Source organism: Scyliorhinus torazame, chromosome 21 (assembly GCF_047496885.1).
Source record: "Scyliorhinus torazame isolate Kashiwa2021f chromosome 21, sScyTor2.1, whole genome shotgun sequence".
Lineage (NCBI taxonomy): Eukaryota > Metazoa > Chordata > Chondrichthyes > Carcharhiniformes > Scyliorhinidae > Scyliorhinus > Scyliorhinus torazame.
This window is the reverse complement of record NC_092727.1, coordinates 60019678-60040032: the sequence shown is the minus strand read 5'-3', so window position 1 is coordinate 60040032 and position 20355 is coordinate 60019678. Positions and strand designations below refer to the sequence as shown.

At 51.8% G+C, this 20355-nt stretch overlaps 1 protein-coding gene across 3 annotated transcripts in view; it reads left to right on the top strand.

Annotated features, from left to right (window-relative positions):
* The window catches only part of nfrkb (nuclear factor related to kappaB binding protein), a 166239-nt gene that overhangs the window by 47654 nt on the left and 98230 nt on the right, over positions 1 to 20355 (top strand). For all 3 annotated transcript variants that reach the window (XM_072486848.1, XM_072486850.1, XM_072486847.1), the window contains exons 10-13: positions 3538 to 3643; positions 8710 to 8830; positions 11171 to 11248; positions 15833 to 15912. In XM_072486848.1, coding sequence (XP_072342949.1) covers positions 3538 to 3643; positions 8710 to 8830; positions 11171 to 11248; positions 15833 to 15912 — 385 coding nt within the window. The remainder of the gene's footprint in view (positions 1 to 3537; positions 3644 to 8709; positions 8831 to 11170; positions 11249 to 15832; positions 15913 to 20355) is intronic.

Here is a 20355-nt window from a genome sequence, read left to right as displayed (position 1 = left end):
GCCAAAGAATATCAAGGAATTGGGGGGGGGGGGGGGGGGGGGAGGTGGGATCAGGGTATTGAACTTGATGATCAGCCATGATAATGAATGGCAGAACAAGCACGAAGGGCCAAATAGCCTCTTGCTTTCAATGTATGTTTTGATGTCATTAATGTAAATAGTGAACAATTCTGGACTAAGAACTGATCCATGTGGTGCTCCACTAGTTACATCTTTCCACTCTGAAAAGGACTCATTTATTCCAACTCTCTATTTTCTGTGTGACAGCCAGTTTTCAATCCGTGCTAACACACCACCTCCAATTCCATGAGCTTACTTTATGCATCAGCCTCTTATGTAGCACTTTGTCAAATGCATTTTTGAAATATAAATACACTATATCTACATGTTCCCCCTATCTACTCTCCCTGTTACACCCTCACAGAATTCGAGCAAATGTTGCCAAACCTGATTTGCCTTTCATAAAACCATGTTGACTAGGTTTGATTATATTTGGCTTTCTTAAATGATTTGCTTATTTCCTTTTGATTATTGACTTGCCAATAATAGATGTTAAACTAACTGGCCTGTAGTTCCCTGACTTCTGCCTTTTTTCCTTTTTGAACAATTGAGTCACATTGGCTTTTTCTAATCTTCTGGTACCCTCCAGGAATTTAACGAATTATGAAAAATGTCAACCTATGGGTCCACTATCTCTGCTGCCACTTCCATTAAAACCCTAGCATGCAGTTCATCAGGTCCTGGTGACTTATCTGTCTTTCGCTTTTTGAGTTTCTCTAATACTATATCCCTTGTGATTAGGAGTTTTGTAAGTTGTACCATGTTATTTGAAATCAGCCCTTCTGATATCTTCGGAATATTTGCAGTGTCTTCCATGGTGAAGATTGATGCAAAAAGTTTATTTAGTATATCCACCATTTCTTTATTTGCTGTTATTAATTCACCAGCCTCGCTCAATAGAGGTCCCACAGTTACCTGAGCCGCCTATTTATATATCCATAGAAATTCTTACTGTTTGTTTTTATACTGCATGCACATTTTCTCCCTAAATTCATTTTCTCCTTTCTTATGAGTTTTTTAGTCTTTTGCTACTGGATCCTAAAAACCTCCCAGTCCTCTGGTCTACCACCATCCCTTGCCCCTTCATATATCCTCTTTTCAATTTAACATTATCCTTGACCTCCTTTGTTAACCATAGATTTTGCCTCTTTCTCCCTCGTTTGGATTGTGATAAACTCCTGCTGAGCATTAATCATCAAAATCATAGAATTTACAGTGCAGAATGAGGCCATTCAGCTCATCGAGTGCACCGGCCCTTCGAAAGAGCACCCCATTTAAACCCACACTTCCAATCTATCCCCTACTCCAGTAATCCCACCTAACCTTTTTGGGCACTAAGGGCAATTTAGCAGAACGTGCAGACTCCGCACAGAAAGTGACCCAAGTCGGGAATCAAACCTGGGACCCTGGCTCTGTGAAGCCATAGTGCTAACCACTATGCAAACGTGCTGCCCTATTATTAATAATAATCGTTTATTGTCGCAAGTAGGTTTCAATGAAGTTACTGTGAAAAGCCGTTAGTCACCATATTCCTGTACCGGCCTCCCCGAACAGGCGCCGGAATGTGGTAACTGGGGGCTTTTCACAGTAACTTCACTGAAGCCTACTTGTGACAATAAGCGATTATTATATTCCGCCGCCTGTACGGGGAGGCCGATATGGGAATTGAACACACGCTGGTCTTGTTCTGCATTACAAGCCAGCTGTTTAGCCCACTGTGCTAAACCAGCCCCTAGATCATTATGGACCAGATGTTTGAATATTGCTCATCAACTGACCTGTCCCTTTAGCGTGTTTAACCAGTTCACCTTCAACAGCTCCTCTCTCAGACCACTTTCATTGCCCTTTTTTAAGTTAAAGACACTGGTTATGGACCTATTGCGTTCACCCTCAAACTGTATCTGGAATTCTATCATATTGTGGTCACTACTCCTGAGGGAATCCTTAACCACAAGGTCCCTTGTTAATCCTTCTTCATGATACAAAACCAAATGTAAAAATAGCCCGTTCCCGGGTAGGTTCCATAATGTACTGCTTTAAAAAGCAATCCCTGATGCACTTCACAAATTCTTCTATGCTACCTATGCTAATTTGATTTGTCCAATCAATGTGCAGATTAAAATCACCCATGATAATTGCAGTTCCCTTCAAAACATGCTCTTGATATTTCCCCACTTATACTCTGACCTGTTGAGAGGTTGCATTTTGGGGGTCTATAGACTACTCCCACCCTTACCTTCCTTTCCCTGCTATTTATTATTTCAACCCAAACTGATTCTACGTCACTACCCACTGCCTTTATATCACTGTTCTGAAACATTTTTTGATTAACAATGCTACCCCACCTCCGTTCCCCTTCGGCCTGTTCTTTTGGAACATTGTATCCCCAGGAATGTTGAGCACCCAGTCTTGGTCACCCTGCAACCATGTATCTGTAATAGCTAATAATCATACTGTTATGTTGCAATCTGTGCTTTCAACTCATCTATCTTGTTGTAAATGCTCCGTGCAAATAATTAAAATAATGCAAAATGCAGATCTCAATTTACAGAATAAAAATGAAACATCCAAAATGCTCTCTGCATTTTGTATTAAAGTCCATAGATCACATGGTGCCAGGTTGGATTCATTAAATCCTTGATCATTAAGAGATTATTTCTGAGTTTTATCAAGTCGGATATTAGGCTGTCTCATAGTCTATTCGGCCTATGTCTTATTTGCGGCATGGTGTTTGTTCTCCATAATTACACTGCACATTTACTCACGTGTGATTGAGGCAATGGGAGGTGGGATTTAAGAGTTTTTGAGCAAAGTCCAGACACAGCCTCTTCTGCCTTTCAGCAAGGGCAATACATTCAGTTTTTCGATAGGACCTTTGCTAGACTTTACTTGGGATCAATTTCAATGCTTGTTCCTGAACATTTTTGAGCTTGTTGACGTGCTCTTTGGTAAACCCAGCATTCCAAACCGGGATGATGTATTCAGCAGTGGGTCTTGTATAACTGTTAAATGCAGTGAATAGGTCAGATTGAGATACGTTATGATGCTTGAGTAGATGTAGTATGTGAAGTCTCCCATTTGCTGTCTTAAGTGTACTTTGAAGTACTTAATAATCTCACTTGAAATCACTTTGAGTATAGATTTGTAATAGTTACTGAACATTTGTTGCATAATCACAGCATTGTCCAAGTTGATGAGAAAAGGGATCACGGAACTGCACAATTCCATAACATTGCAGTTTTGCGGTTCAGTCTCGTATGATTCACTTCACAAAGTGATTGCCCCTTGCATGTAAGATGTGTTGCATTGATTACGGCACGCCAAGTGGATCAGCTCACCCATATACTTGCTGCATAGCGGTGAATAGATGTGGTAATATCAATACTTTGTGTATGATGGAGCCTAGTCTGCTGTTAATCTTCTGTTTTGGTCTGCTTGATCGCCCTTCTGGCTTAATCATTTGTGTATGTTGTACAGGACTCTGGATGCAACGAAGCCGACGGCAGTTCCTGGGATAACAGCCAGTTTCTTTAGTTTGCTGCAGGAGATTTTACTGGCAGAGGGAGAGGCAAGTGTGGCCGGGGTAAGTGGCAGAATAGTCATATCCAGAGTAACAGAAGCTTCTGGTTTAGTGTATTTTGAAATTAGTCTGTCTCTGGCGGACGAGGAGGTGAGCGGGCGGGTCCGGGGATGTATAGAGAGGTACCTGAAGGCTAATGACAATGGGGAGGTGCAAGTAGGGGTGGTCTGGGAGGCGCTGAAGGCGGTGGTCAAAGGAAAGCTGATCTCCATTAGGGCACACAAGGAGAGGGGGGAGAGGCGAGAGAGGGAGAGGTTGGTGGGGGAGATGGTGAGGGTGGACAGGGGGTACGCAGAGGCCCCGGAGGAGGGATTGCTTAGGGAGCGGCGTAGCCTCCAGGCTGAGTTTGATTTGTTGACCACCAGGAAGGCGGAGGCGCAGTGGAGGAAGGCGCAGGGGGCGGTATATGAATACGGAGAAAAGGCGAGCCGGATGCTGGCGCACCAGCTTTGTAAGCGAGAGACAGCTAGGGAGATCGGGGGAGTTAGGGATGGAGGAGGGAGCACGGTGCGAAGTGCGGTGGGTATCAATGGGGTCTTCATGGACTTCTACGAGGAACTATACCGGTTTGAGCGCCCACTGGAGGAGTGAGGGATGGGTCGCTTCCTGGACCGGCTGAGGTTTCCCAGGGTGGAGGAGGGGCAGGTGGTGGGGTTGGGTTGGAGGAGTTGGTCAAAGGGATAGGGAACATGCAAGCGGGGAAGGCACCGGGGCCGGATGGGTTCCCGGTTGAATTGTACAAGAAGTATTCGGACCTGCTGGGCCCGCTGTTGATAAGGACCTTCAATGAGGCAAGGGAAGGGGGGGCTCGGCCCCCGACGATGTCTAGAGCACTGATTTCCCTGATCCTGTTAACCCGCCTGAAGAAAGCCTTAGGGATCAGGATGGGGAGGCATTGGAACAGGAACAAAAGCCTCGGGAGCACCGTCATTTTAACTGACTGCACCCTACCCGCCAGGGAGAGTGGCAGCATATCCCACCTCTTAAACTCCTCTTCCATCTGCTCCACCAGCCTCGTGAAGTTAAGCTTATGTAGGGCCCCCAGCTCCTAGCCACTTGGACCCCCAGGTACGTGAAACTCCTCTCCGCTCTTTTTAGCGGGAGCTCACCAATCCCCCTCTCCTGGTCTCCTGGGTGCACCACGAACAACTCGCTCTTCCCCATATTAAGCTTGTACCCGGAGAAATCTCCAAACTCCCGAAGGATCCTCATCACCTCCGGCATTCCCCCCACCGGGTCTGCCACATATAGCAGCAAATCATCCGCATGGAGCGACACCCGATGCTCCTCAGCACCCCGCACCAGCCCCCTCCAGTTCATCGATTCCCTCAACGCCATGGCCAGGGGTTCAATCGCCAGTGCAAAGAGCAGGGGGGACAGGCGACACCCCTGCCTCGTCCCCTGGTGTAGCCGGAAATACTCTGACCTCCTTCTATTCGAGGACACGCTCACCACCAGGGCCTCATATAGCAGCCTCACCCACCTGACGAACCCCTCCCCGAATCTTTTCAACACCTCCCACATGTACCCCCATTCCACCCTATCAAAGGCCTTCTCCGCATCCATCGCCGCCACCATTTCCGCCTCCCCTTCCATCGCCGGCATCATTATAACATTCAAGAGCCTCCGTACATTAGTATTCAACTGCCTCCCTTTCACGAACCCCGTCTGATCCTCATGTATGACCTGCGGCACAGTCCTCTATCCTCATGGCCAAAATCTTTGCCAGCAACTTTGCATCTACATTTAGGAGTGAGATCGGCCTATATGACCCACACTGTAAGGGATCCTTGTCCCGCTTCAGGATCAGGGAAATCAGTGCTCTAGACATCGTCGGGGGCCTCCTGCACTCCTGGCTCCTCTGCCACCCCAAATATTGCGAGCCCTCAGCCCGGCTTGACCCTGGAACCTACCACCCTCGACGCCGTCCTCGCTACACCCTTCCAAAAGTCCTCCAGTGCTGGGCACGCCCAGAACATGTGGATGTGGTTTGCTGGGCTCCCTGAGCACCTAACACACCTGTCCTCACATCCAAAGAACCGGCTTATCCTTGCCCCGGTCGTGTGAGCCTGATGCAGAACCTTAAATTGTATGAGGCTGAGCCGCGCGCAAGAGGAGGAAGTGTTCACTCCCCCCCCAGGGCATCCGCCCACGTCCCCTCGTCAATCTCCTCATCCAACTCCTCCTCCCACTTACCCTTTAGCTCCTCCACCGAGGCCTCCTCCTCCTCCTGCATCACCTGATACGTTGCCAAGATCCTCCCCTCTCCAAACCACACCCCAGACTGCACCCGGTCCTGGACCTTGCGTGGCGGCAACAGTGGGAACTCCACCACCTGCCGCCGAACAAACGCCCTTACCTGCATATATCTGAAGGTGTTCTCCGGGCGGAGCCCGAACTTCTCCTCCAGCTCATCCAGGATCGCGAACTTCCCGTCCACAAACAGGTCCCCCATCCTTCTAATGCCTGCCCTGTGCCAGCTCAGGAAACCTCCGTCCATCCTCCCTGGGACAAACCGGTGGTTCCCCCGAATCAGGGCCCACACCGAGGCCCCCACCTCCCCCCTTGACGTCTCCATTGCCCCCAGATTTTGAGGGTAGCCGCCACCACCGGGCTCGTAGTATACCTCATTGGAGGAAGCGGCAGCGGTGCCGTCACCAGCGCCTCCAGGCTCGTGCCCACACAGGACGCCATCTCCAGCCTCTTCCATGCCACCTCATCCCCCTCCATCACCCACTTGCGCACCATCGCCACGTTGGCGGCCCAATAATACCCACAGAGGTTAGGCAGCGCCAACCCCCCCATATCCCTGCACCGCTCCAGGAACACCCTTCTCACCCTCGGGGCCTTCTGCGCCCACACAAACCCCATCACGCTCCTGTTAACCCGCCTGAAGAAAGCCTTAGGGATCAGGATGGGGAGGCATTGGAACAGGATCAAAAGCCTCGGGAGCACCGTCATTTTAACTGACTGCACCCTACCCGCCAGGGAGAGTGGCAGCACATCCCACCTCTTAAACTCCTCTTCCATCTGCTCCACCAGCCTCGTGAAGTTAAGCTTATGTAGGGCCCCCAGCTCCTAGCCACTTGGACCCCCAGGTACGTGAAACTCCTCTCTGCTCTTTTTAGCGGGAGCTCACCAATCCCCCTCTCCTGGTCTCCTGGGTGCACCACGAACAACTCGCTCTTCCCCATATTAAGCTTGTACCCGGAGAAATCTCCAAACTCCCGAAGGATCCTCATCACCTCCGGCATTCCCCCCACCGGGTCTGCCACATATAGCAGCAAATCATCTGCATGGAGCGACACCCGATGCTCCTCAGCACCCCGTAACAGCCCCCTCCAGTTCCTCGACTCCCTCAACGCCATGGCCAGGGGTTCAATCGCCAGTGCAAAGAGCATGGGGGACAGGCGACACCCCTGCCTCGTCCCCTGGTGTAGCCGGAAATACTCTGACCTCCTTCTGTTCGAGGACACACTCACCACCAGGGCCTCATATAGCAGCCTCACCCACATGACTAACCCCTCCCCGAATCTTTTCAACACCTCCCACATGTACCCCCATTCCGCCCTATCAAAGGCCTTCTCCGCATCCATCGCCGCCACCATTTCCGCCTCCCCTTCCATCGCCGGCATCATTATAACATTCAAGAGCCTCCGTACATTAGTATTCAACTGCCTCCCTTTCACGAACCCCGTCTGATCCTCATGTATGACCTGCGGCACAGTCCTCTATCCTCATGGCCAAAATCTTTGCCAGCAACTTTGCATCTACATTTAGGAGTGAGATCGGCCTATATGACCCACACTGTAGGGGATCCTTGTCCCGCTTCAGGATCAGGGAAATCAGTGCTCTAGACATCTCTGGGCGTCCCCAGCACTGGAGGACTTTTGGAAGGGTGTAGCGAGGACGGCGTCGAGGGTGGTAGGTTCCAGGGTCAAGCCGGGCTGAGGGCTCGCAATATTTGGGGTGGCAGAGGAGCCAGGAGTGCAGGAGGCGAAAGAGGCCGGTATTCTGGCCTTTGCGTCCCTGGTAGCCCGGCGATGGATTCTTCTTCAGTGGAAGGATGCGAGGCCCCCAAGCGTGGAATCCTGGATCAACAATATGGCGGGGTTTATTAAATTGGAGAGGGTGAAATTTCCCTTGAGGGGATCGGTGCAAGGATTCTTCAGGTGGTGGCAACCGTTCCTGGACTTCCTGGCAGAACGGTAGACAATGGTCAGCAGCAGCAGCAACCCTGGGTTGGGGGCGGGGGTTGGTTTGTTTTTCTTGAGTTGGCGTGTATATTTGCCTCTGTGTTGATGAAGGCTGTTAATTTACTATTTGTGTATATGGGAGGGGGGGTTCTTTTGTTTCTATATTTTGTTGTTGATATTTTGTGAAAATTTGAATAAAGATTATTGAAAAAACGAAATTAGTCTTCGGATAGTTGCTGCAGAACCGATGGGCTCCTTCTGGGATACTATGATCTCTCTCTCTGGCTTTCCCTCTCTCCCTCTCTTTCTTTCTCTGTAGCTTTCTCTCTCTCTCTCTCCATCTTTGACTTTTCTCTCTTTCTCTGGCTTTTTCTCTTTCTGGCTCTTTCCTCCGGCTCTCTCTCGCTTTCTCTCTCTCTCTCCCTCGCTTTCGCTCACTCTTGCTCTCGCTCTCCTTCCCCCCATCTCTCACTTCTCATCCCTGGGTCCTCTGCCCTCTTTGCATCCTCGTCCTTTACCTCACAATTCTTTCCATCTTACAGCCCCAACCCACTGCTCTTCTCTCACCAACCTGGTCCTCTGTTTGCCCTCCACCCTATCCTGTTTTTCCACTTTCATCACTTCCCTCTCCTCTTCTTCCTCCCCTCCCCATCTCTCCGTCTTACCCACACCCTCTGCTCCTCTCCCTCTCTTTCCGCAGCTCCTCCCCTCTCCTCTTCCACTCTCTATTGCCTTTTAATCTAATCTTGTTTCAGTTCAGCTTTACCCACTGCTGATATTTTGTTGTGATAGTGCGAGATGAGATTTCCATGAACAGGGCACAGCGGCCGTCTCCATTCATTCTTCACATGCAGTGTGATTTCTGTTTTACAGATTGAGGAGAAGGTGCTGGAGTGGCAAATCTCTGCTCCCAGTACGTTAAACTCTTGGTTCTCAGATGCCTCCAACTGGTCAGAACTGGTTCATTCTGCTCTCCGCTTCCTTTCTGGTGAAGGTGGGAGGAAGTCTGATTTCTAATAAATTACAGTCACTCTCTAAGTACCATTATATAATATTTAAAACACAATAGAAATTGCTCACTTTTGTTTCGCCAATGAGTATGGTAAGATTTCTCTTGCTCGTCTAAACTCCTCATGTTGATCCTTCTGGTTGGCTGACTTACCAACAGGTTTCAATCACAATTTTAGATTCACCCTCTGCCTCCATTTTGTTTCTTTTATTTACTGTTTTCTTCTTGTTTCTTCACTTTGCATTTGACGGTTGCTATCCAGCCATTCACACCTCATCTGGACATATCTTTTGTTTCTTCAATTTACACATTAGCATTCCCTTTGACCTTCCTCAATGTTTGTATTCTACTATCTCACCACTCTGAGTGAAGACATTTCTTCTGAATTCCCTATTAGATTTCTTAGTGAGTTTTATATTATAATAATCTTTATTGTCACAAGTAGGCTTGCATTAACGCTGCAATGAAGTTACTATGAAGAGCCCTTAGTTGCCACATTCCGGCTCCTGTTCGAGGGAGAATTCAGAATGTCCAAATTATCTAACAGCACGTCTTTCGGGACTTGTGGGAGGAAACCGGAGCACCGGGAGGAAACCCACAGGGAGAACATGCGCACTCCACACAGACAGTGACCCAAGATGGGAATCGAACCTGGGACCCTGGTGTTGTGAAGCAACAAAGCTAACCACTACCGTGATCTGCCTCACAAGAGGAAATCTTCTCTCTCCACTCTATCGGGGAGGCATGGTGGCACAGTGGTTAGCACTGCTGCCGCACAGCTCCAGGGACCTGGGTTCAATTCCTGCTTCGGGTGACTGTGGGGAGTTTGCACTTTCTCCCCGTCTGCGTGGATTTCCTCTGGGTGCTCCGGTTTCCTCCCACAGTCAAAAAAAAGTGCATTTGATTGACCATGCTAAATTACCTTAGTGTCCAAAAGGTTAGGTGGGGTTACGGGATAGGACGGAGCCTTGGGCCTAGGTAGGGTGCTCTTTCAGAGGGTCGATGGAGACTCGATGGGCTGAATGGCCTCCTACACTGTACGGATTCTTTGATAAAACCTTTCTTAATTTTAAAAACCTTGATTAGTTCACACCTCAGCTTTCTTATTTCAAGAAAATGAGATTCAGGTTGTCAATCCTTTCCATATATATATATAATATATATATGTATATACACACACACACACATTTGTGGTATCAGTCGTGTACCCTCTGCAGTACCTCTACATCCTTTATATATTATGGTGACCATAACTGCAGAGAATGTAGATGTTTGATTGGTGCTTAAAAGTTGGTCAAGCAAGATTTCCCCTTTTGAAATCCGTATTGACTATTCATTGTTATCGTTCTCATTTCTTGACTTTCTTTCATTCTCCCCTTATTAAGGAATCCAGTATTTTTCCTACCCTGATGTTAAGCTTATTGATCTGTAATTCTCTGGACGTGTTCTGTTCCCGATCTTAAATGAAGGAATTAATTTGTCCAGTCCTCTGGGGTTACATTCATTTCTAACAAATTAAATAAGAGTAGTGATGCCTCTGCTATCTCTTCCCTAGATAGCAGCACGTTAGCACAGTGGTTAGCACTGTTGCTTCACAGTACCAGGGTCAATTCCCGGCTTGGGTCACTGTCTGTGTGGAGTCTCCACTTCTCCCCGTGTCTGCGTGGGTTTCCTCCGGGTGCTCCAGTTTCCTCCCACAGTCCAAAGATTTGCAGGTTAGGTGGATTGGCCATGCTAAATTGCCCTTGGTATTCAAAAAGGTTAGACTGGGTTACGGGATAGGGTGGAGGTGTGGGCTTGGGTAGGATGCTCTTTCCAAGGGCAGGTGCAGACTCGATGGGCCGAATGGCCTCCTGCACTGTAAATTCTCTGATTTAAAAAAAATTGATGTGTTCCATCCAGACCGCCCCTTTGAGTGATGTTAATTTATTCAATGCATCTTTTAAAAAATTTTAAATGCTCTTCTCTTATTCATCTCGCCATTCGATGTTCTGCCAACCCGTTCTAGCTCCCTGCTAAATACTGAGGTGAAATAATTCTTCACTATTTCAGTTATCTCTCTAATATTACCTGCTGTATTATCCTGCCTTTATCCGTCAAGACAGGGATTTATTTCTCTTAATTGCTTTTTTTACATCGCTCCTAATCTCTTTGCATCATTTACTCCTCTGCTGTCTATGTACTTAGTGTTTGCTTATTTTCTAACCCTCAGTTGTTCCATTATGTCTATGTTCATCCATGGAGTCTCACTCGTGTTGAGTGTGACCTTTGCTTGCAGAAGTGCTTTGGTGGTGATGCCTGATAATGTAACTTGATTTCACACAGGTGGAATGTCTGCGCTTCCCACCAACTTTGCACCATATGTAAACTGCACAGAGCGAGGCCAGCAGTGGAAGTGGATTGGTGAGTCAGGGATAGGCTACTACCATCTGGGGGAAGTGTGCTATCGCTTATATGAGGGAGCTGAATGGCTACTCCTTTTCCCATTTTCCTTTATAGCAGCTCATTGTGTCTCACAGAAATCTCTCAAGGTATTTCACACCCACATTACCGTTGAAGTACTATCCTTGCATCAAAGATTGTTGATGTGCCCCAGAACGGATGAACAATAGATGCAGGGAGCTCTGCAATACATCTAACTTCATCGCACCATCTGCCATTTGTCACCACAAGTGAAGTTTCATTACTTGTGTTTGCCTGATTAGTAACAAATGTGAGCATTGCTCTTTGACCCTTGAGTTGCTATGGTGGGTGGAATGTTCTGAATTTCAGACAGGAGACATAAAGGTCAGGATGCAAGAGGACATGGTAGCAAACAGGATTCTCAGATTTATACATGGGCATTGAGCATGAAGACAAGGAAGGTAGATGAAATTATCCAAAACAGTGGTTCATAGTGTTGCAGGAAGGATATTCAAGTTAATGGCAGAATGTTGCAAAGATTCACGAGAAAGACAGCAACAATAAGATTTTAGTTTTGAAAAAGACAGGAATTGTAACTTTATTTTTCATTGGAATAGGAAAAACTTGGGGGAACTAATACAGGGTTCAAATATTTCTGCCTCGTAAATCAGTAATGAAGGGGGACAGAGAGAGGATTATCACGAGAAGAATGAAGTCAGAAATGTTTCAGAGCTACGAGAATATGAAACATATTGTTCACCGTAATTGAGGCCAATATCCAAACCCAATATCCTATCCCAACTGTCTGCCCCAATGACATTATGTGAAATACAGGATAAAAGCAAATTACTGCGGATGCTGGAATCTGAAACCAAAAAGAAAGTGCTGGACAATCTCAGCAGGTCTGGCAGCATCTGTAGGGAGAGAAAAGAGCTAAGATTTTGAGTCCAATGACTCTTTGTCAAAGCTGCATGTAACCTCCAGGATTACAGGTACCTCTAGGATATACAACATTCTTCGCTGCTCTCGCCGCATCCTGAAAGCCACACTCAGTGCCACGCACCACCACATGAAGACACTCGACATCTCTCTCCAGCAGCACCGTCTTACTCTCTCTCAAAGCTGTCCCTGTCCCCAGTTTCATTTCATCCTTCGCATCATTCGACGCCTGAACAAAAATCTTTTCCTGTTTCTTGCAGATGTTAAGGAATGCAAGCTTCAACAACTCATCAACACCACTGCCCATCCTAGACCCTCCCATCAGTCCCAATCCCTCATACCCCATTTCTCCCAGTATCAACACCACTGTCCATCCCAGTCCATCCACCAGTTCCAATCCCTCGTACCCCATTTCTCCCAGTATCAACACCACTGCCCATCCCAGGCCATCCACCAGTCCCAATCCCTCGTACCCCATTTCTCCCAGTATGAACACCACTGTCCATCCCAGGCCCTCCACCAGTCCCAATCCCTCGTACCCCATTTCTCCCAGTATCAACACCACTGCCCATCCCAGGCCATCCACCAGTCCCAATCCCTCGTACCCCATTTCTCCCAGTATCAACACCACTGTCCATCCCAGGCCATCCACCAGTCCCAATCCCTCGTACCCCATTTCTCCCAGTATCAACACCACTGTCCATCCCAGGCCCTCCACCAGTCCCAATCCCTCGTACCCCATTTCTCCCAGTATCAACACCACTGTCCATCCCAGGCCCTCCACGAGTCCCAATCCCTCGTACCCCATTTCTCCCAGCCCCAGCCCTTGCCACGTGTTTACCATACCCTCCGAGCTTCCCCTCTCTGAGGCTGAGCGTGCTGTTCTCAGCAAAGGACTCAGCTTTGTACCCTTACGTCCCCACCTCAATGAATTCCAGGCTCGACATAATGTTGAACTTTTCTTTCGTCTCCGTGCCCACTTCTTTGGGCAAGAATCCTCCCCTCCAACATTCTGCCTCAAGTGGAACCCCCCCCCCCCGGGCCGGGACATTTACCTGCCCTCGATCTTTTCATTGAGAACTGACGAAGGGACATTGCCCATCTTAATTTTTCTGCCCCCCCTCACCCATTCCAACCTCTCTCCTTCCGAACTTTCTGCTCTTCACTCCGTCAGGTATGACCCGACTTTGTCATCAAACCTGCCGACAAAGGGGGTGCTGTTGTCGTCTGGCGCACTGACCTCTACCGTGCGCCAACTCGCAGATGCTTCCTCCTACCTCCCCCTGTACCATGACCAGACCACTGACTATCAAGTCAGCTTTGGCAAAGATTCACTGGACTCGAAACGTTAGCTCTTTTCTCTCCCTACAGATGCCAGTCCTGCTGAGCTTTTCCAACATTTTCTTTTTGGTTATGCGAAATACAATTGTTGTGGAAGATCATAAAAGGAAAGGTGCTTAAGAATGGCCTCGGTAATGACTGTTTGGGCAGCACGGTAGCACAAGTGATTAGCACTGTGTCTTCACAGCGCCAGGGTCCCAGGTTCGATTGCCCGCTGGGTCACTGTCTGTGCGGAGTCTCCCCGTGTCTGCGTGGGTTTCCTCCGGTTTGCTCCCACAGTCCAAAGAAGTGCAGGTTAGGTGGATTGGCCATGATAAATTACCCTAAGTGACCAAAAAATGTTAGGAGGAGTTATTGCGTTAGAAGTTGCTTGATGCAGACTCGATGGGCCGAATGGCCTCCTGCACTGTATATTTTATGTTTTAAAAGATAGCACCAGAAGATGCTCGATGAACAAATGGTCATTTGTTGCAATTTATGATTGCTTAAATTTAGGGCGGTGAGTTGGAAAATCAGAATCCTGGGCAATTCCAGCTGCTAAAGGCACGTTTTGTCTGAGAGCCATGATCATATTTATTGGCTGATCAGGCTCAAAGGGCTGAATGGCCTGCTTCTCCTTTTGTTAATGTTCTTATGAGGGAGACCGATGTTTTGTGGGTGTTGCCCTTCTCACTCCCCTCCTCTGGAGGGTGAGTACCCCAACAGGCAAAAAAATATATATAAAGATGGTTGATACATGAAAGGATGAGTGGAACGGGGGGGAGGATTTTTGCCCAAAGAAGTGGGCACAGAGACGAAGGCGACAAAAGAAGAGTTCAACAACATGTCGAGCCCGGAATTCATCGAGGTGGGGACATAAGGGGAGGAACAGGAAACAATGTTAGCAAATTTGTGCAGTTTAAGTCATTACTAAAAGTTTGAAAGAATTGTGTGGAAAAGGTGTTGATAGTGAACCAAGTGTAGAGGAGGATCTTAGCAGATTCTAGTTCAGTCAGACTACGATTTTGAGGAATTGGGTCCCTGACATTGAAAATATGGAAAAATCTTCCCTGAGAAACACTTTCCAGTCAGCCAAAGCAGGAACTCCAAATCCATATCTGGCTGCTACCCAGGCTGAGGTAAGAGACGAGGTAACTCGACATTTGAGGAATTTACAGTTGAGAAGAAGGAGGTGTTAAAAAGACTATGATTACTTAAAATTGATACGTTAACAGGACAGGATGAGATCCATCCAAGGATACTGAGGGAGATGAATGTGGAAATTGTAGAGGCACGGTGATAGATAATCTTCCTGTCTTGCCTAGACACAGGTGTAGTGCTGCAGAACTGGAAACAGTACACCCTTGTTCAAAAAGGTGTGCCAGGATAAAGCCGCCACCTGTCAAGTTACAGGGAAATTTCTGGATACTGTAGTTCAGGACAAAATCAATAGTCACTTAGATGCAGGATAATTAAGGAAAGCCAGCATGGATTCATCAGGGAAAATCATGTTTAACTAACTTGCTGCGGTTGTTTGAGGTGGTAACAGAGGAGGTTGATGAGGGCAATGCTTTTGATATGGCGTATATGGGTTTACAAAAGATATTTGATACAGTACCACACAACAGACTTGATGAAATTTCTAGCTCTTGGAATAAAGGGAATAACAGGATAAGCTTGGATAAGCGATTAGCTGAGTGACAGGAGACCGAAAGTGCTGATAAATGGTTGTTTTTCAGATTGGATGAAGATTTGTGGAGCTCCCCAGGAGGGTCCCTTGCTTTTCCTAATATATATTAATGACCAAGACCCCATAGTGTGCAGGGCTATTTCAAAATTTCCAGATGATATGAAGGTTGGAAGCGTTGTCAACTATGAGGATAGTCTTGAACTTTGATACAGACTCGATGGACCAAATGGCCTCCTTCTGCACTGTAAAGATTTTGTGATATGGTAATCAAGAACAAGGAGAAATCCTTCATTTCACAAATAACTAGGAAAGATGATGGTGGGAAGACTAAGCAAGTTGCATCTTATTAATGTGTGATGAATACAACTCCAGCCATAATATTGTAAGTCTTTATGTTTCAGCATCAATGCGGCATGTAATCTTTTTCTACAAATTGATCCTGTCCTATCTTCAATAAATTTTCCCTTTGCAAATATGGACAAGCCACAGTCACAATTAGTGAGGCACTAATCAGAAGGCACTCTTGAGTCCTGCATTACTTGTAAGCAATGTTCACAGATATTGGTTTGTAAATAAATTGAAAGAATGTCATGTTATCTCATCAATTGTAAGAATTTCCGAATCTCTGTTCCCAGGCTCTGGAAGAGACTCAGAAAAGGAAATTACATCATTGTGTCAGCTGTGGTTCGAGGTCAAGGATCAGACTTTTCCCAAGGTACAGCTGCATATTGTAGATATTTGATTAGCTGGACGATGCCATTAGATTGGACATCCCTTTTTTGGGCGGCGCTGAAATTATTTTTATTGCCCTGTCTCTCAGGCCGCCTCACTCCCTCCATCGCCCTGCCTCTCAGACAGCCTCACTCCCTCCATCGCCCTGCCTCTCAGGCAGCCTCCCTCCATCGCCCTGTCTCTCGGGGCAGCCTCCCTCCATCGCCCTGTCTCTCAGGCAGCCTCACTCCCTCCATCGCCTTGCCTCTCAGGCAGCCTCCCTCCATCGCCCTGCCTCTCAGACAGCCTCACTCCCTCCATCGCCCTGCCTCTCGGGCAGCCTTCCTCCATCGCCCTGCCTCTCAGACAGCCTCACTCCCTCCATCGCCCTGCCTCTCGGGCAGACTCCCTCCAGCGCACTGCCTCTCAGACAGCCTCACTGCCTCCATCGCCCTGCCTCTCGGGCAGCCTCCCTGCATCGCCCTGCCTCTCGGGCAGCCTCACTTCCTCCATCGCCCTGCCCCTCGGGCAGCCTCACTCCCTCCAACGCCCTGCCTCTCAGACAGCCTCCCTCCATCGCCCTGCCTCTCAGACAGCCTCCCTCCATCGCCCTGCCTCTCAGGCAGCCTCCCTCCCACCATCGCCCTGCCTCTCAGACAGCCTCCCTCCCTCCATCGCCCTGCCTCTCAGGCAGCCTCGCTCCCTCCATCGCCCTGCCTCTCAGACAGCCTCCCTCCAGCGCCCTGCCTCTCAGGCAGCCTCCCTCCCACCATCGCCCTGCCTCTCAGACAGCCTCCCTCCCTCCATCGCCCTGCCTCTCAGGCAGCCTCGCTCCCTCCATCACCCTGCCTCTCAGGCAGCCTCCCTCCATCGCCCTGCCTCTCAGGCAGCCTCACTCCCTCCAAGGCCCTGCCTCTCAGGCAGCCTCACTCCCTCCATCGCCCTGCCTCTCAGACAGCCTCACTCCCTCCATCGCCCTGCATCGCAGGCAGCTTCCCTCCATCGCCCTGCCTCTCTGGCAGCCTCACTCCCTCTATCGCCCTGCCTCTCGGGCAGCCTCACTCCCTCCACTGCCCTGCCTCCCAGACAGCCTCCCTCCACTGCCCTGCCTCTCGGGGCAGCCTCACCCCCTCCATCGCCCTGTCTCTCGGGCAGCCTCCCTCCATCACCCTGTCTCTCGGGCAGCCTCCCTCCATCGCCCTGCCTCTCAGACAGCCTCACACCCTCCATCGCACTGCCTCTCAGGCAGCCTCACTCCCTCCATCGCCCTGCCTCTCAGACAGCCTCCCTCCATCGCCCTGCCTCTCAGACAGCCTCACTGCCTCCATCGCCCTGCATCTCAGGCAACCTCACTCCCTCCATCGCCCTGCCTCTCAGGCAGCCTCCCTCCATCGCCCTGCCTCTCGGGCAGCCTCCCTCCCTCCATCGCCCTGTCTCTCAGGCAGCCTCACTCCCTCCATCGCCCTGCCTCTCAGGCAGCCTCCCTCCACCGCCCTGCCTCTCAGACAGCCTCACTCCCTCCATCGCCCTGCCTCTCGGGCAGCCTCCATCGCCCTGCCTCTCAGACACCCTCACTCCCTCCATCGCCCTGCCTCTCAGGCAGCCTCACTCCCTCCATCGCCCTGCCTCCCAGGCACCCTCCCTCCATCGCCCTGCCTCTCACACACCCTCACTCCCTCCATCGCCCTGCCTCTCAGGCAGCCTCACTCCCTCCATCGCCCTGCCTCTCAGGCAGCCTCACTCCCTCCATCGCCCTGCCTCCCAGGCACCCTCCCTCCATTGCCCTGCCTCTCAGGCACCCTCCCTCCATTGCCCTGCCTCCCAGGCACCCTCCCTCCATTGCCCTGCCTCTCAGGCACCCTCCCTCCATCGCCCTGCTTCCCAGGCACCCTCCCTCCATCGCCCTGCCTCCCAGGCACCCTCCCTCCATTGCCCTGCCTCTCAGGCAGCCTCCCTCCATCGCCCTGTCTCTCGGGCAGCCTCCCTCCATCGCCCTGCCTCTCAGGCAGCCTCACTCCATCGCCCTGCCTCCCAGGCACCCTCCCTCCATCGCCCTGCCTCCCAGGCACCCTCCCTCCATCGCCCTGCCTCTCAGGCAGCCTCCCTCCATCGCCCTGCCTCCCAGGCAGCCTCCCTCCATCGCCCTGCCTCTCAGGCAGCCTCACTCCCTCCATCTCCCTGCCTCTCAGGCAGCCTCCCTCCATCGCCCTGCCTCTCAGGCAGCCTCACTCCCTCCATCGCCCTGCCTCTCAGGCAGCCTCACTCCCTCCATCGCCCTGCCTCTCAGGCAGCTTCCCTCCATCGCCCTGCCTCTCGGGCAGCCTCACTCCCTCCATCGCCCTGCCTCTCAGGCAGCCTCACTCCCTCCATCGCCCTGCCCCTCAGACAGCCTCACTCCCTCCATCGCCCTGCATCGCAGGCAGCTTCCCTCCATCGCCCTGCCTCTCAGGCAGCCTCACTCCCTCCATCGCCCTGCCTCTCAGGCACCCTCCCTCCATCGCCCTGCCTCCCAGGCACCCTCCCTCCATTGCCCTGCCTCTCAGGCAGCCTCCCTCCATCGCCCTGTCTCTCGGGCAGCCTCCCTCCATCGCCCTGCCTCTCAGGCAGCCTCACTCCATCGCCCTGCCTCCCAGGCACCCTCCCTCCATCGCCCTGCCTCCCAGGCACCCTCCCTCCATCGCCCTGCCTCTCAGGCACCCTCCCTCCATCGCCCTGCCTCTCAGGCAGCCTCCCTCCATCGCCCTGCCTCCCAGGCAGCCTCCCTCCATCGCCCTGCCTCTCAGGCAGCCTCACTCCCTCCATCTCCCTGCCTCTCAGGCAGCCTCCCTCCATCGCCCTGCCTCTCAGGCAGCCTCACTCCCTCCATCGCCCTGCCTCTCAGGCAGCCTCACTCCCTCCATCGCCCTGCCTCTCAGGCAGCTTCCCTCCATCGCCCTGCCTCTCGGGCAGCCTCACTCCCTCCATCTCCCTGCCCCTCAGACAGCCTCACTCCCTCCATCGCCCTGCATCGCAGGCAGCTTCCCTCCATTGCCCTGGCTCTCTGGCAGCCTCACTCCCTCCATCGCCCTGCCTCTCAGGCAGCCTCCCTCCATCGCCCTGCCTCTCGGGCAGCCTCACTCCATCGCCCTGCCTCTCAGGCAGCCTCCCTCCATCGCCCTGCCTCTCAGGCAGCCTCCGTCCATCGCCCTGCCTCTCGGGCAGCCTCACTCCATCGCCCTGCCTCTCAGGCAGCCTCCCTCCATCACCCTGCCTTTCATGCAGCCTCCCTCCATCGCCCTGCCTCTCAGGCAGCCTCCCTCCATCGCCCTGCCTCTCGGGGCAGCCTCACTCCCTCCATCGCCCTGCCTCTCGGGCAGCCTCCCTCCATCGCCCTGCCTCTCAGGCAGCTTCCCTCCATCGCCCTGCCTCTCAGACAGCCTCACTCCCTCCATCGCCCTGCCTCTCAGACAGCCTCACTCCCTCCATCGCCCTGCCTCTCGGGCAGCCACCCTCCATCGCCCTGCCTCTCAGGGCAGCCTCCCTCCATCGCCCTGCCTCTCAGGGCAGCCTCCCTCCATCGCCCTGCCTCTCAGGGCAGCCTCCCTCCATCGCCCTGCCTCTCAGGCAGCCTCCGTCCATCGCCCTGCCTCTCAGGCACCCTCACTCCCTCCATCGCCCTGCCTCTCAGGCAGCCTCACTCCCTCCATCGCCCTGCCTCTCAGGGCAGCCTCCCTCCATCGCCCTGCCTCTCAGGCAGCCTCCGTCCATCGCCCTGCCTCTCAGGCACCCTCACTCCCTCCATCGCCCTGCCTCTCAGGCAGCCTCACTCCCTCCATCGCCCTGCCTCTCAGGCACCCTCACTCCCTCCATCGCCCTGCCTCTCAGGCAGCCTCACTCCCTCCATCGCCCTGCCTCGGTGCAGCTTCTCTCCCTCCATCGCCCCGCCTCTCAGGGCAGCCTCCCTCCATCGCCCTGCCTCTCAGGCAGCCTCCGTCCATCGCCCTGCCTCTCGGGCAGCCTCACTCCATCGCCCTGCCTCTCAGGCAGCCTCCCTCCATCACCCTGCCTCTCATGCAGCCTCCCTCCATCGCCCTGCCTCTCAGGCAGCCTCCCCTCCATCGCCCTGCCTCTCAGGCAGCCTCCCTCCATCGCCCTGCCTCTCGGGGCAGCCTCACTCCCTCCATCGCCCTGCCTCTCGGTCAGCCTCCCTCCATCGCCCTGCCTCTCAGGCAGCCTCTCAGGCAGCTTCCCTCCATCGCCCTGCCTCTCAGACAGCCTCACTTCCTCCATCGCCCTGCCTCCGGGCAGCTTCCCTCCATCGCCCTGCCTCTCAGACAGCCTCACTTCCTCCATCGCCCTGCCTCCGGGCAGCCTCCCTCCATCGCCCTGTCTCTCAGGCAGCATCTCAGGCAGCTTCCCTCCATCGCCCTGCCTCTCAGACAGCCTCACTTCCTCCATCGCCCTGCCT